A 17900-nucleotide genomic window follows, 5' to 3' on the forward strand; every position below is an offset into this window, starting at 1 on the left:
TCTTTGAAGTGAATCCTTTCTTCTATCCATCCCAGGGAAATCTGGTCACTTCTCTGTCATTACATATTAGACTACTGGCTATATTATTTCCTATAAATGAAAGGCCATGTGTTACTCTTTTGTATCTTTTTTTTTTTTTTTTCATTTACTCAGCACAATATTCTCAAGGCTTGGTTATGTTGTTAATACAGATATATTTAGAATTAATTAATACTAATAAATTAATTAGTGTTCTATGCATAGGTGACCATCACATTTTGTGCGTACATTCACTTGCTAGGGACACCAAACCCTTCTCACTTTTTAATTCTAGAAACTGAGTCTATTGGTACCTTTGTGGTACTATGTCTATATGTTGTTACCTACTTTGAATAAATATGCTGAGGCTAACTCACTAGAATATAGTGATAAGTATACATTAACTTTATTTTAAAAATCAATATGTCACTGGGGAGATGGCTCAGTGAATACAGTGTTTGCCACACAGGTGTAAGGACCAAGTTCAGCACCCATGCAAAAGACAGCAGGTGTGCTGGCTGATACCAAAGAGGCCGACGTGTGCAGTCAATGGCAAACTGGTTAGACAGCCACATCTCCAAGTGCCCGGTCTAGCCTGGGAACCTGTCTCAGCAAACTGGTTAGACAGCCACATCTCCGAGTGCCCGGTCTAGCCTGGGAACCTGTCTCAGCAAACTGGTTAGACAGCCACATCTCCGAGTGCCCGGTCTAGCCTGAGAACCTGTCTCAGTAAGTAAAGTGGTGGGAGATGAAAAAAGACAGCCAACGTCAACTTTCGTCCTCCACCCACACCAGCAAACACATGTATGTGTATTGCACACACGTGTGCTTACATACATATAAGTACACATGCACACCAGACATACATACACAAAAATAATTGGGATAAAATATTTTCCAAAACGACGACTGTATTTTATATCATTATACTTAGCCAATCCTCTTACTCCTTTTTCAGAGTTTTCATTTTTCCAGTTACGAGGTTTGTGTGGTTTTTTTTTTTTTTTTTTTTTTTTTTTTGAAACAGGGTTTTCCTGTGTAGCCTTGGCTGTCCTGGAACTCATTCTGTAGACCAGGCTGGCCTCGACTCATGAAGATCCGCCTGCCTCTCATTCCTAAGTGCTGGGATTAAAGGCATGCCCCACTACTACCCAACTGAAGTTTTCATTTTGTTTTGCTTTCCTTAATAAGCTTGTTTGACGAACAAAATTTCTAACTTGGCAGTGCTGGGGAATGGGTTCAAGACAAGGATTGGCTAGAACTTAAAAAATAACCCAGGGTCACCTCAGAGTCATAATCTTCCTAAGTGCTAGGACGACAGAGGTGGGCCATCAGGCCCACATTTACGTTTCTAATTTGAAAAAGTATTACAGATTTTATTTTTTAATTACAGCTCCAAGACTTGCAACTATATTTCAGTTGTCACCCCAGTATCTGTACTTCTTATCAAATGTGTTTATTGTGTTCATCTACAAATAAAACACTGAGAAAAACATGTGACCAGGATTGCCTAGTTCATGTATCTGAACTGTTCAATTGCATGTTATGTGTTATTGTATTTAGTATTAAATTGTTCATAAATTCCACTGCCATCATGATAGGCAATTGCCGTATCACTGAGACAGACTCTCAGCCCAAGAATCCAAATTTGTACAGGATATCTTTTCGAGCATTGCATTTTTGAGCTCTAGAAATTACACTTGACCCTCATGTGTACACTGTCTAGGGTATACCTGTAATCTCAGTACCCAGGAAGCTGAGGATGAGACTAATAAGTTCAAGACTGGACTGTGCTACATAGAACCTCCAAAAGAGGAAGTTAATTTCCCCCCCCACACACACACTGAAAGATATTTGTAATGATGTATATGCTTTCTCTGACATCTCAGAAAATATTTATAATATTTAAAAATTACTTTTAGAGTCTTTGCTAATTACATTATCTTTTAATTTCTTGATGTATCCATGAACTGGTTATGAGTTTGTTTTTCACTTCTCTCATAATTTTACCTGAAGGTTAAACACCATGAACATTGAGGTACAGAGTGAGATTGTGACACATTCCCACAGAGAATATTAATGAGTGTTTTCTCATCATATCCTGTTCATCCCAAAGAACTAAAGCATTTGTGAAGCCATGGGCCTTTTGAGGATCTATCTTAAGCTTGAAGTATAATCTGACCACGCATTAGTCTAAAGCTGTTAGGCACTGTACTTGGATACTGCCTTCTGTGGGTCCTCACTAAATGTCCAGCATATGTAACGACATCATTCTAACAAAGGTGGATAAGAATTTGAACATACCCCACTACTACCTATGCCATAAAGCTTATTTGATTAGTGACATTCTGGGAGGTGTTTCTGCCTGACCTCTTAAACATCCATTGCTACACATTAGGATTAACAAACAAAAAAACACCAACAATAAAAGATATAAAAAACCTCCTGCAAAGACTTCAAAACTTTACATAGCTCCTTTGCTTTGAGACTCATGGGACTCCTATCTCGGAATCCCCCCCCCCCCCCAATTGTGCCTGGGTTTCCCTTTCTTTGCTCTGTAAGTGTCTGAGAAAGCCTAGACCACCTAAAGTCTCACCTCAGTTGATTCCTTTCTCTCTGCATTCACATTCCAGAAACACCAACTGTTAAGAACTCTGAAAGCAGTCGCTTCCTCTATTCTGTAGAGTTTTCTAGTTGCTTAAAGAGGAACAGCATGTGCTGAGTGATTTTCCCATGCCAGAACAGGTGTCTGGCACACTAACTCCATTTAGCAGTGTGACCCTAACATCTTCATTTTAGTTTAGAGACATTTTTCCTTCTCATTTCGATAAGAAATTGGGACACAGAGATGGAATTTTAGTAAGAAAGAAGAAACTGCTAATTATTAGGAAAATATGCAGATTCAGAGGTGGCAGCAACAAGAATAATGAATTGGGAAACATTATTATAAATAGATTGCTTATTCTGAAGCCTAGAGCTCAGTAAACAGTCTCAAGCCACCTGATTCCTCAAGGATGACAAAGTGAGTTTCCCAGTCTCGTCTCTCACACTATCACACAAACACTTGTATGTGCAATATGAGAAAAAAATTGTATAACCAGCCTGCTCAAAGCTTTGCTGATATTTCACTGACTGCAGCATGAATTCACCTCCTCACATTTAACAATAACTTGTAAGATGTTCTTTAAGGATTCTGCATTCTTGAAAAGGTCCTGAAATTCTTATGAGCAGTTTAACTGGAGAGATGGAATATGCCATCCACCTATCTTCCCAAGCCACTGGCTTTGGTTTTGGAGTCACGTTCTCAAGGTTAAGTCCTACTTGGACTACGTCTGCTCTCATTTCACACAAATTCTCTAAGCCCACACTGCTTAACTCTTCAAAACTTCAAAACAGTTCCCTCATTGTTTTTCTACTGGAATTCAAGTTCCAGTAAAATGTACTTTTCCTTTGGAGGGGAGATTATACTGTTCACTTCTACCATGGAAAGAGTCTTATTATTTTCTACATTTTTCTCTTCAACTATTTATTAATATATGTTTTAATTCATGTATGCTTTATAAGATAGGATCTTACTCTATAGCCCAGGCTGGCCTCAACTTCACTCCAATCCTCCTGCCTCAGCTTTTCAAGTATTGGGAGTACAGCCATGGATCACTACACCCAGATTTTCTCCATAACCTCAATTACTAGTAGATGAAGATGCTTCTGAATAAAAGCAAATTGATGAAACAAATGCAATATATGTTCAAAATCAATCTTCTATAATGATGCACTCCATCTTAAATATTTTAACCATGAGGCATTTGAATGTACAATAGAATAGAACTTTTTTAATAAAATAAATCTGTAGGTGTGGTGAGGGAAAAGAGTCTGGGCAAAATTCAGATGAGCTCATTACTAAGAATTAAATCACAAATTTTGCAGAAGCAGTCAAGCTGATATTGTGGGCAATGGGCTACTGTTTAATTTGCAATTACATGCACAATTTAGAAACCACTTTAAGATAATTTAGCCTCAGGAGAATCACTAACATAACCTCTCCCACAAAGCACAATTCCAACTGGGAAAGCAAGAACATACAGGATAATTTAATAGAAAATAAGGACCTTAAATTTAGGGTGCTAATCTCCCAAACCGGGCAAAGAACTCAGTTCCAAAATTGTGGAACATATTAATACGGTGTTTATTCCCCAGTGTTAGATTCATTATGTCTGGGATTTGCAATTAAAACTAAAATGCAGTCAGCCTTGAGAACCATCAAATGCAATGTGCTTTCCTATAGGTCAGCCAGGGGACTGAAAACAAAAACACACACACAAAACATACCACCTTTACTCCTGTTTCTGGCAACACAGCTGAGTTATTGCTTTTGTTTAATATACCCAAAGGCCTTTCAGCCAAGGCTCAGTGATAGGTGTCTTTGACAAGTATATAAGCAGCTCTAAAACATGAAGAAAGCGGCTTATTTGAAGGACATGAACAGAGACTGTGGGTTAGAAAGCACAGTTTCTAATTTTGAGAATAAAGTGCTGTAATCTGCTGAGTATTTCAGTCAAGTGGAGATAGGATCAACTGTCTAGGAAAATGCTTTCTGACTTCTTGGTCTGTACATTCACTAACTTACAAAATCTATTCAAACCATTACTATTTTTTCGTACAAAGAAGTTCCAACAAGGAATTGCAAAGGACACAGATTCTACATCCCAGGAACAACATTAGCCAGCACACCAGAAACCCTTAAGTGTGATCATGAAAGCTTTATTTTCCAAAATAGTAATTTTTAAAGAACACAAAGAATACACATTAAAGGAAGGCCATCTGCTATACCTTCTGCTTAGAGCTTTTTAGAGCAAAATTGCTCTGTGTGTAGAAAATATTATTGCAATATTCCTCTTTCTAAACACACTCATGCTATGCATATAGAGAAAATTATCAGGAGAACTAAAATATATATATTTAAGTAGAGACTATATGTAGTGGGTGATTATCAATTCATGAAGTTTTTCAGTTCAGGGAATTCTTTTTCCACCTTGTGGTTAAGAAACATTAGTGGATTTATACAGTTTAACCAAAGGTGAAGAGGAATGAGGAACATATGAAATTAATTTATTAAGCTTATTTATGATTCATGCCTCTGGTTGAAGCTGTTAATAACAAAAAAACTATAAAGGTTAAAACTTGCATCTGTTTGGCTTCCCTGACCCTGAATTACTCACACTATCTCTACATGCCATCAACATGAGTGGTTGGAAGTTGTTTTATTTCCAAAGTAACCATTTTATCAGGCATTCAAATTCTAATTTAGCTTACAGTCATTATTTGCCAAAGACCTAACAGACCAAAGGATATGAAAAAGTAGATAATGTGATGAAATTCTCTTATTTTAGCACAGTATTAAAACAGCTTTTTAATAGCCATGGCAATAATTAGCAAGCCGAATGTGAGACAGCTGAATAAGTTCACACCCTCCATGCAGTCACCTGGACTAAGAGCCTAGCACTCACCTTTACGTTCAGCTCACAAAGCAACCTCCTTCTATCAGGGTGAATGGGGTTAGTGTCCCACATCATTCATCACTGTTGCTCGCCGGGACTCAACTGGGAATAATTATTTTATTCTTGCCCCTTTATGCGTTTAATCCCTCCGCCTTGTGGTCTCTTTTCATCCTTATACAAGTACAGACCACCATAAAGCAAAGTGTGTCCCTGTTAACTTCCTATGTCAAATATCCTACCTCTTTAATCTTATTGTCCTCTAGATATTGTTAAAGGTCTGTCCTACTTGAGGACAAACCTCATGGGAGCTGTGGTAAATGTAGTCACTTTAAGTGGTCTCTGTTATAAACAGTAACCTATCAAGGAGAGTCAAGGAAAATCAGTTAGTTCTGCACATATCACCATATTCTGTTTATACTAATTCTTCCATATTTTCTCTTTTTCATCTTGCTAACAGACATCTCCATGTGGCCACTTCCCAAGATGAGTTCTTAATCAATTACTGAAATCTTACTAAAGTGCTATCTCTATTCTGTATGTATTGATATCTCAAAAACAGTACCATAATTCACATAATTGGAGTCAAAGGTCTTGAGCCACCCTTGAGTAGAGCACTGATCTAATTCATCAGCAGGGCACATCCTTTCCTGACCCCTCCAACCACTCGCCAACACTTAGATTCTCAGGTAACCAATCTCTGGCATGACTCTGTGACAAAACTCTAGCTGAACACAGAAGCTTATACTCCTGGCCCACAAAGTCATTTATCGGGTGTCAGAGTGGGATGTTTCTTTGAAAATATTAATGAGATCATGCCAGTTCCCAGTTTGAGTCACTTATCATCGTGCTTAGAATTGAAAAAAAAAATTTCTCTTTATATACTATGACCTACTAGGTCCTATATAGCCATAGCCCTAGGGATATGTCTGAAATAATTTCTTCCCATACTCTCGTGTATTCAACCCTCCTGCCTCTGCGAGCTACAGTGCATCTTTAGCATACCAAGCTGAGCCTCCTAAGGGGATATTCAACTATCAGTGTCAGTATCAACTAACCCAGTATCTGATGTGCTAGATCATGGCCTCCTCACATTATGCACACAGTCATTTCTTCTGCACTCTCTGTGCACTTACCCTCACTCACCCGCACACAATATTGTTCTCACTCACTCTTTTTCATTAACTTGATTATTTTCTTCAGAGGATTAATAACTGGTGGGCAATGATAAAGTTTTTGTGTGTTTTGTGGGGTTCTGTTTTTGATGATGTGTAGGATTCCCCTGCTACAGTACAGACTTTATGAGGACATGCTTTAGGAGGGGAGGCAGGGAGCTTGTCAACTTTCACATCATTCTTCCCTCAGCAGGTCAAGCCATCCTGTCCCGATGCCTCGTAGATGCTTAATTAATAGTTCTTGTAAACTAAACAATGTCAAGAAATCAAGTTCTAGGTATGAATGATACACATACACAGGCCACATGAAGTATAGGCCATTTGTAGACCCTAAACCTACACCTACAATCATCAAACAACTATCACATACCTAAATAAGAATGCCCCAGGTCTACTGGAAATTATAAACAACAGTCATGCTATGTTGTCATAAAATATATGAAAAATTGTGGGGGTGGAGGTTTCTACAACCTGCCTATATGAAAACTTAACACAGGGTATATAAACAAGAGTTTCTTAAATTTTAAAATAATGGCTTCTCCCTTGAGAACTTAGCCAAAATATCATGCTCCATACTACTGAGAAATAGGAGGAAAAATGATAAAAAGGCGCTTACCTCCCTTTTTCCACTAAGAGTAACACATCTAATTTTTCCCCATTTTGAACCATTGTGCTGATTGCTGGAGAGACAGAAGGACAAATATTTCTTTTTAATGTCAAAATATGCATAGATACACAATTAACACAACTTAGTAACAAGGCTGGGGATAAGCCTCCCAAATTCCTTGTGAAGCAGCCATTACCACATGCAAACTGGAGGTGAACCCCCACAACAAGGGGTGTGGGTGGGGTCCTCTTACTTAGCTCCTGCAGTCTTCGTAGGTGCATCTTCTCTTCCTGAGATTCTTGTGTTTGAAGGCAAAAACACAAACTAGACTTGTCCATAGCAAACCAGCCTTTTCTCCACTGGTCCAGGGCATGGCAGTCTTTGTAGAACAGTTGACCAATCAAATCATAGTCAGCTTCTGTTAAGTTTTCAGCAACAAAGGGAACAAAATGCTGTTAAAACAAATACAGAAAAGTAAGAAAGACAGTGAAAATAGGAAAGCCTTTCCCTATCTACAGATAGAGGGAAATTGGAAAAAATTATCTTTGTTTTTGTATTTTAAGCAGTAGTAAGTAAATACCAAATTATTCTTTTTTTTTTTAAAGGATTTATTTATTTATTATTCATACAGTATTCTGCCCGCATGTGGGCCTGCACACCAGAAGAGGGCACCAGATCTTGTTATAGATGGTTGTGAACCACCAGGTGGTTGCTGGGAATTGAACTCAGAACCTTTGGATGAATAGACAGTGCTCTTAAGCTTTGAGCGAACTTTCCAGCCCCACTCCCAATGATTCTTGATTGTTTTGTGGTTGTTCTTGCTATGGGTAGTTTATTGTATACATGTGTAATCATATAAGGGTATATATGTAAAAATTTTTTAAAAATTTAATAATTAAAGAAGACATTTCAAAAAATTTAAATATTGTACAAACTTCAAAAAATAAAAACAAAAACAAAAACAAAAACAAAAATGCTCTGAGACTTAAAGCAAACAGGCAATGTATGTTTTCAAACAGCAGCACCATATACTTTGTCTTCTTTGTATGTATACAAAATGAGAAATTTTCTTTCTCTGACATGAACTCTGGTGTCCCCAATTTGATCACTTCCCCTTGGTGGGGAGGCCTGGTGGGCACAGAGGGAAGGGGATGCAGGCTGTGCTCATATGGTGGAGGAGGAGGAGACTCCCCCATCCCCAGCTGTCAGCCATCTAGAGGAGGTGTGTAGAGTGGAAGAGGGAGGGAGGGTGGGAAGGAGATGACATAAGGGAGGGCATACCAATCGGGATGTAATCTGAATAAATTATAATAAAACTTTAAAAACAAATTTTCTCTCTTAGTTTGTAGAATCTTTTGAAAGGCCGGGCTCCTGTGTGTTCCTCTGCATCTTTTGCTAAGTCTGTTCCTTTTGTCATGTAGATTAGAATAAGTAACATGCTCATGAGAAGGCTCAGGAGGAAAAAAAAATGGCTTTACACTACGAAGACTACTATAATCATCAAAAATACAGAATTAGCTCATAAGAATCAGTTTTGCCTATGTTCTACATGAATTTCTTGTCTGTTTCTGGGCCTAGAAGTCTGCTTTTAGCCTTTTTCAATGGCCAAGTTTGAAAATATGAAAAACTTTCTTCCTAAAATTGTAGCTACAATGATCATGGAGCTTTGAACCCCAACCAGAGAACAAAGTGAAGGGTCTTTCCTGGATTTAGTAGTGAATATAGAATTTAAGTACCTTGGCTATAGTTTCAGTCCATTTTCTTTGAATCTGAGATGTTTCAGCTCCAAAGAGAAAGACACGTTCCAAAGGTAAGTAGATCTCAAATACAAAGATTGGCCTACAGCAAGCACAAATAGAAAGACCACACCACACAATAAATGAATGCAATCTAAAATTTTAAAAATCAAAAAAAGCAAATTAATTAATAATCAGCATATGTAGCATCAACAAATACTTAATAGTAAAATAGCACCTTCAACTATGACGATCAAGGAGAATGTACTGGTTAGCATGTAATAATGATAATAAGATCCACATTCGTGAATATAAATAACATCACTGCAAATCTCTTCTACCATAAAAATTACTAACTTCTCTGTTCCTAAAATTGCTTTTGATTGTAATGTTTATACATTTTCATTAATTATACTTTAACATAAACAGAGTAAGATACTTTCACATCAGCATCTCTCAGGCTGTTACTAAAATCCTTCAGAGTTTTTAAATAGGTAAAAGATATTATATAAATGATTCTTAATCTTTTAATTTCAACATTTTCAGACCATCAACATAACCAAATATATCTTGAGATTTATCTATGAATATGGTATCTAATACATTTGAGGGTTATCAATGTAGTTTGTGGGGGGAGCGTTCACCTGATGAATTTAATATTTTATTTTAATATGAACCAATAATCACAGGACCTCCTCTCTTCTCCTCTGTTTTACATACGATGTCCTTTAAACAAATATATGATTTCTTGCTTTTAGCCCACTATTTAAATTAATCACAGAAACAAAAGTGCTTCAATGATCAACACAGAATGTCTTAGTACTAATTTTTAAAGAATTTCCAGCGGATGTTCTATATAAAATAAACTGGCTTGAAGATACCATAAAACCTTTTTATAGGAAACAATGGAAGAATACAAAAGATAACGAGAGCCTCATCACCAGTTACAGTGACGACAAACACCTTTCACCTCCCAGAGAGATGCTAAGGGTAGACCTACCCAGTAGTCAAATAGAAGTCCTCTTTATGGACGGCCAGGCAAATAACCTCGCTGATGTTGATGGTGCCATTGGGTGTGGTGCACTTGTCATTTTCATAGTAACTCAAGAAGCCGCCTTCTAAAACACACCACTTTTTATTTGTCTCTATGAATGTAAAACAAAGCAAACGGCAAATGGAGTTATAAACTTTTTAAAACAAACCATGTCTGCATTCAAAAAAAGAAATTGCCATTTTCCCTATTTTTGCTAAGGAACATCAAACTACCTCATAAGACATAAAGTTGATAAATTTTTTTTCTTCTCAAAAAGTTATCCTCTAACTGTAAAGAATGTGCAAGACAAAAAGATGAGTATGACATTGATGACTAGAAATGCAGGCCAATTCATAAAGCGAAAAGCTACAAAACAACTCTGCAAACACGAAGGACTGAGGTCTGCACAGAGGATTGCGAGGAGAACAAATGTAGAAGAAAAAATAAAACCGAATCCATTGAGAAAGAAGAATATAAAAGAAGTGTTCCGCATCCATAACGTCTGCAGTGTCCTACTTAACACTGGGGTCAGCATACCACGGAGAGCGGCGCAATCACACACCGTCACCTGCTATGAAAAAGTTTTACTGGTACACAGTGATACCTGTTCCTTGTAGATGGCCTGTAACTCATTTGCCATTACGAGGCGGCTCCATTTACATCAGAAATGTGGGATTGAAGACAGTGAGTCCTGCAGCCTTATAGTGTGTAAAATATCACTAGCTTTAGAAATGGGCCAGAGGTCAGACAATGTAGGGACTGATCTTGTCTCTGAGTGTCCAGGATGACAATGTGATAGGAAATCCTGACATTCCTGTTGATTTGGGAAGGAATGAAAAACAGTGGAATTGTGACGGTCGAAACCCTCAGAGTGCCCCTCTCGCCTACAGAAACCACACTGGGAAGCAGTTTCTGTATGATGCACATCATAATGAAAATGTACAACGGCTAACTCCCAGTATTTGTCTGGTTACAAAGGGGAGTCAGCATGTGAGCTGAAAGTGAAAGACGGGGTTATGAATTTCTCTTTCCGTTGTCATGTTTGGGACAAGGAAGACCAGGATTCACTCAAGATTTATCCAAACCCTGTATGTAGCTCCATGGGCCATCTCTTTCCAGATCCCACGGAGTGCCGGGGATGTCCTACTTTAGAACTGAGGTTGTAAGCCTAGAGGGCACGGCACCTAAACTCAGATGCCAACAGGATTCCAGAAGCTACTGTGCTTCTGTAAGCCCTCAAACGCTCCTCCCCTCACCCCAGTTCAATCAATGTTGCGCATGTTCACATCATACATGTTCTACATATATGAATTCACTGAGCCTGCAGAATGGCATCAGTCTATGTTATGTGCCCTTTTCATAGGCACAGGGAAGCTGACTCCCCTTCTCCTGGTCACATGACAAGTTACTACAGGAGTGGGGAAGAATGCAAACAGGTAACTTCTGGAGTCTACACACTGACTGCTGAGCAAAATGCCCGTGTGCTTATTACACAATTAAGACTATATAACCACTTTTAAAGTGTCACAATAGAGAAGTCCCATATTATAATGTGTGGGTGTGTGTGTACAATAAATCTGAGGTATTTAAGGCAACACTACTATTTTCCAAAACCATGTGGAATTTTTTTTCATTTACATAAATATGCTTTGGTCTTGGAAACACATTTTTAAAGGTACACAACTTAGGCTTTTCCTAGATTTAAAAAAAAAAGTTCTTGTTAATGTATAAAATTAAATATAAACAGAATGAAAACAGGAGTCTCTGGTAAACCCTATCAACCATTTTCTTTTTAGAAAGCAAAGGCTGCAGAAACTAATCAAAGCCAGACACCAGGGGCAACACATAGGGCTGAGGAGTGGAAATGGAAAACAAAACCAGGATGCGATTATTCAGCTCTGTACAGAGCTTTAGCAGGGGCTATCAATCTTTCTTTTTCATGAACACTAAACTGAGAAAAGAAAAAGCAAAATACCGATCAGTCTTCATAAGCAAGAGCTACAAGGGCCTGAGATCGGCAGAAGCTGAACTGACAATGTGGAACCTCTGTGACGCCGAACGATCCGTGCATTTTATTCCCAGACTCCTGTCTTCGTTTTTAATCATTTTGTTTCCTGCCCTGTGATGACAAGGGCTGATGGAGTGGAACTGTCCAGTGCTTGCCTTTCAGAGGCAAAGGTGACAGCCACACACTTTTAATCTCTGCATCTTTCCAAACAATTCATTTTTTTCCCCCTATGAAGCTGGCGTTGAAGACCAGCAGCAGACCAGCTGGATCTTAGGAGGGAGAAGAGTGAGGCCCAGAAACCCAAGCTTCTTCAGAGCTCACTTTGTGCTTCTTGGGGTAGCTGTTTCATAACGAAACATGCTTTATGCCAGCAACTGTGTCTTTTTAATTTAGAGGTTTCCTCATTTCTGTGTGGTAATGAGGATATGCATGACAAGACTCTCATTGCCTGCTTGAATCTCAGAAAATACTCAACTCTGGATATCATATTTTCCAATGTATGTATGAAGTTCAAATTATAAACTAGATGTTGTAGAAAATGAACAATAATAATATACAGATAATATACAGTTAAACCTATGCATTTTTCTGGAATTTTATTTATTTAATTATTTAAAATTTAGTTGATTACTGATAAATGAAACTCAAGTGAAACTACTGACTTATGACCGAACCACACATACAATCAAAGACTGACAGAGATCTGATGAGTCTGCTATTAGACTAGACAACAGTTTGTTATACTGAAAACTTAAAGCAAACTTTCGATTTCAAAGTTTTGACTTGATCTTTGTACAAGAAAAGACTGAAAAAGGCTCCAGAATACTCTAGCAATCAGGAAAGTTATTGGCAAGTACTTTGTTCTAGGTATTATGCAAAGATTTTAATCAGAGTTAGATCTGACTTACGGGTTAATTCTTGCAGAGTTTTTCTTGCTTGTCAATTATTATACCCTAGGCCGAGTAAGGAGATGAACAAACGTCGGGTAAAATGTTTTATCCAGAAACCCAACCTAAGAGGCACAGAAAGGGTACCTTCAAGGAGCTTTTTCTCAGAAGAGACTCTATTAGCAGAGGCAGGAGCCTGGTACAAGAAGTCGCACAGGAAGGTAGGCTGGGCAGCCTCCTGGTTCGATCCACCCTCAGAAGGAACATCATGCTGTGGGAAATCTAGGAAAGTCAAAGCGATTTCACATTTGAATCCAAAACATAATAAGGATCCCTTTTGCTTATGAATTTTGAGCCAGAATAAAAGTAGGTCCTTATTTATGACCAAATAAATACAGAGAGATTTGCATAAAGTTTGCAAAGAAGCATGTAAGCCATACTTATTCAAATATAAATCAGATTTAATTTTGGAAGAAATGATTACATGGGATTGACTATTTTAATCTTCCATTTACAAGATTAAAGGACTACAAGGGAAATGCATCCTATGTGTCTTCTGCTATAATGCACTACTTCAGTAATTTCACATTCTTTTTTTTTGGTTGAAAAATCAATGTATTTGTGCTTTTTCCGCCCCCAGGGACATATCTTAAGAGAGCAGTCAGTACAAGGTGATGGACAAACCTGAGAACTTGTTATGGTAGAGAAATTCCATCTGCAGAGTCTGCCCAGCCTTCTTGGCCAGCAGGTACGGGGTGCTGTGCACAGGGTCTCCTGTCGCACACATGACATCTGCTCCACTGAACAGCAGGGTCATTGTTTCCAGCACATCTGGCTTCAGCACTGCAGCACACAGAGCCTGTCCATTGAAAGAACATACAGCATAGATGGGAACTGGATGGGAGTCCAGTTCTTTGGAAAAATGCAAGTCTGACAATGTGCTTAGGAGGTGTGTATTTCTTTCTTCCTATACTAATAAAATCTGTGACCCGAATCAGGCAGTTGGGTACCAAGTGCCTACTCTGCATGGGACACAGTTATAAGTCAAGGCCTCAAGGTCTCAGTTCGCTGTCTTGGTTCTAGGATGTTTGCCTTCTGAACCTTCCACTCCATCATGGAGTCTCTGCAAGCCTTGTTGCGATAATTTTCTGTAATGGCTGGTGCTAAGAAATTTCAAACATTTCAAATGTCATAATAGTGTCCACTATATGTGTGATGATGTATATCTTTTTTTGCATGCAATTTTTTAAATTTTTTATTAATTTATTCTTGTTACATCTCAATGGTTATCCCATCCCTTGTATCCTCCCATTCTTCCCTCCCTCCCATTTTCCCATTATTCCCCTCCCCTATGAGTGTTCCTGAGAGGGATTACCTCCCCCTGTATATGCTCATAGGGTATCAAGTCTCTTCTTGGCTACTTGCTGTCCTTCCTCTGAGTGCTGCCAGGTCTCCCCCTCCAGGGGACATGGTCAAATATGAGGCACCAGAGTACGTGTGAAAGTCATACCCCACTCTCCACTCAACTGTGGAGAATATTCTGACCATTGGCTAGATCTGGGTAAGGGTTTAAAGTTTACCACCTGTATTGTCCTTGGCTGGTGCCTTAGTTTGAGTGGGACCCCTGGGCCCAAATCTGCCTATCATAATGTTCTACTTGTAGGTTTCTAGGGCCCTCTGGATCCTTCTACTTTGCTATATGTGGCATTTCAATTCACACATAGCGCTATATTTTACTCACCTTATTTAACTCATCTTTGGTCAGAGATGCTAGAAGAGTCTTTCTGAATTTTCCTTCTTTGTATTTCTGGGTAATAAAGCTTTTTCTCTTTTCAACTGGTGAATCCATCTGTAACTCTTCATCCTTTTGAAGGTTACCAGCCCAAAAGTCATTTGCTCTCTTGTTTCCAATGACAATAAATAGCTGAAATGGAAAAGGCAAAAAAGAAAAAAAAAAGTACAATTTCATTATATGTTCTTGAACCTTCAAAACTGACTCACATTCTAAACTAAACTCTAATTCAATATAAAATACAGAAGAAAGCTTGAAAGCGTGAGCTCTCAAGGCACATGAAGAGGTGGGAGATACCATTTCTAATGCAACATCGGGAAACCAACCACGGGCCACACGAATGCAACGAAAGGAGCCTTACTCTTCAAACTTATAGGGAAACAAACACACTCAGTCTCAATGAGAGAAAGTAGAACAGGAGAGGAAATGCAGACAAGAAAGAGTGAGATAGACCTGGTGGTTAATGTCCAAGCTTAGCCTAGATAAATACTCTTTTCATTCCCTTTTCTAATGCTTTTCTTTATGGGTTAAAAAAAAAAAAAAAAAAACAAAAACAAAAACCAGCTCTCACTTTCATCAGCGTTGTCACATCTTTATATCCTGAGTATCATTAAGGTTCTTTGTAGTCTTTATTTTAAAAAGAACTATCTAATTCGGGAAGCTAGATGCCATTTTCATATCACAGTGAGAATTTCATCTGAGAATGTCTTTAAAAGAGTTAACTAATGCCCACTGACCATCACTGCCCATCTTATCCAGCCTGCATTCACTCTGCCTTGTGGACAGGTCTTACCTCAATGAGCTCATTGGTCCAAATACTGGCATCCATTTTCAGACTTCTAACTTTAGAGTCCTTAGGTCCCAAAGATCGATGTTGTCCTGAAGGATGAGACAAGTACGTTACCATTTTTATTTGAATGTGAGTTTATTTTACTTTATTTTTTTTAAATATGTGGAGCAGGGCTGGAACTATAGCTCAAGGGCCTGTCTGCATGTATGAGACCTTATGTTCAACTCTCAGCAATCCCTTCCCTCACCAGTCCCCATACATACGTGTGTACATAAGGGATGGAGAGAAGGTTCAACCAATAAGGTACTTGCCTTATATATAAAGACCGAAACTGCACTTTCCCAAACCACATAAAAATAGCTAGGCCTGGTGGTGTGTGCTTTTAATACAAGCACTGGGGATATTGAGGATCCATTGGGCCTAGTGGCTAGCCAGCCTAGGCTACTAGACAATTTCTAGGTAATGAGATGACTTTTCTCACAAAATAACTAACAAACTAACTTAGTAAGCAACTTAACAGACATAGATGGTACCAGAGGAATAGCACTGAAAGGCTGCCCTTCAGCCTCCACATGGATACACACACATGTATCATATATGTGTACATGCTCCCCTAAATGCCAAAAACATTAAGAATATTTCTGATGATTGTGCACAAAAAAGGTATAACTAACCAAAATGGGGCAATCTTTACTAATTTTTTCTCAATCATGTATTGTCCTAAAACTATACTTTAAGAGAGAGAGAGAGAGAGAGAGAGAGAGAGAGAGAGTGTGTGTGTGTGTGTGTGTGTGTGTGTGTATTTATGGTTAGCTTGGGATCACGAAACCTGTTTTTCCTCCTAGGCATTATGGGAATGAACCTAGGTCTTTGTCCCTTCTAGAAGTGTTCTACTGCTGAGCTATTTTTACAAACAAGAAAAACCTTTATGGTCAGTTAAATCCCATGCCTGTAAATGCAGCCATCAATACCAGAAAATCTAATATCAACAATTACAATAAAAATGAGCAGAGAGATCTGATGTGCATTTTCTGTTCTACTTTCCCCTGAAGAAGGGAAGGACAGAATTATATCATCAAATCTGTACAATATGTCAACTTTCAGCCATAAATAATGCACAGGTATAAGTCAAAAGTAAGCTGAAATGAAAACCTCCTATGAAAAAAATTCCATTGACCTTAAGGACACTTTGCATAGGAAGAGTACAGATTCTTCACTGTGAAGTATATTAAATCGAAGGCCCGTTCTTTCTTTACTGAAGAGCTGAAAATATTTCAGGGCACAAAGCCCCATAGCAGGAGTTCATGTAGCTATGCACTTTTAATTATGACCTATAGGCAACATTGGGCACCTGTGAGCTGCAGACAGAGATGCGAAAGCAGCCTATGCAAGAACAGATAAGCTCAGGAACAAGACAGTTGGCTCAGTAATTAACAGCACTGGCTGCGCTTCCAGAGGCACAGGGTTCAATTCCCAGCACCCACAGGGTAGCTCACAATCATCTGTGAATCTAATTTCAAAGGACCCTTTGCCCTTTCCTGGCCTCCATGGGCACATGGTTGTGAGCATACATGCAGGGAATATACTAATACTGATAATGTAAAAATAAATAGAGTGTATGAGCTGTTAAAGTGGAGGCAGGAGGATAGAACAGAAACAGAAATGCTCATGAGATGCCATGGGCTTTAAGGAAAGCTGAAGGCTTGCGGGAGGGGGCTCTTTCATCTTAGGCCTGAGTACATGGTAGGCAATACAAGTTCTCGTCAATGTAGGGCAGAGATGAAAACATTCAGGTTTATACACTGGGCTAGAGGCAGCAATGATGGCTCTACTTTTGACATGTGAGCTTTGAGCATCTTTGGAAAAACTGATCAGAGGTTCTCATAGGCAGTAAAAATCATCTTTAAAAAGTGAGTCCTGAATACAAGTGGGAGAGAGAGAGAGAGAGAGGCCTGAAAACATAGCCAAAGGCACACATACTTAAACAGCATGAAGTGGTGAGGTCACCTAACCACAAGGACAGCAAGATAGAATGGATGACTAACGTGGAGGAGGTCCCACACCACCAATGAGAGACTTACTAGCCACAGATCTTAAATATTACAGAGAAGATAGATTAGATAAGAGATGTTCTCAGAGAGGCTCTACCCAGCAGTGGATCAAAACAGATGCTGAGACTCACAGCCAAACACTGGGTGAAGCATAGGGAGTCTTGTGAGGAGTTGGGGGAAGGGTAGAAGGGAGGGGACAGGAGCTCCACAAGAAGAAAGGAGCCAACCAGCCAGGGGCCAGGGGTGAGGGTGGGGTGGTTGTAGAAACTGAAGCGCCAACCAAGAACCATGCATGGAGTGGACTTAGG

General features: G+C 38.9%; 1 protein-coding gene across 1 annotated transcript in view; it reads right to left on the bottom strand.

The window, feature by feature from the left end:
* Window positions 1-17900, bottom strand: part of Arap2 (ArfGAP with RhoGAP domain, ankyrin repeat and PH domain 2) — a 150432-nt gene that overhangs the window by 66142 nt on the left and 66390 nt on the right. The window contains exons 11-18 of the mRNA XM_051164910.1: window positions 15545-15630; window positions 14701-14883; window positions 13644-13818; window positions 13107-13241; window positions 10032-10176; window positions 9032-9134; window positions 7549-7747; window positions 7305-7368 (exon numbers count right to left, since the gene is read on the bottom strand). Of these exons, the coding sequence (XP_051020867.1) occupies window positions 7305-7368; window positions 7549-7747; window positions 9032-9134; window positions 10032-10176; window positions 13107-13241; window positions 13644-13818; window positions 14701-14883; window positions 15545-15630 (1090 nt within the window). The remainder of the gene's footprint in view (window positions 1-7304; window positions 7369-7548; window positions 7748-9031; window positions 9135-10031; window positions 10177-13106; window positions 13242-13643; window positions 13819-14700; window positions 14884-15544; window positions 15631-17900) is intronic.

Source organism: Acomys russatus, chromosome 22 (assembly GCF_903995435.1).
Source record: "Acomys russatus chromosome 22, mAcoRus1.1, whole genome shotgun sequence".
Taxonomy (NCBI): domain Eukaryota; kingdom Metazoa; phylum Chordata; class Mammalia; order Rodentia; family Muridae; genus Acomys; species Acomys russatus.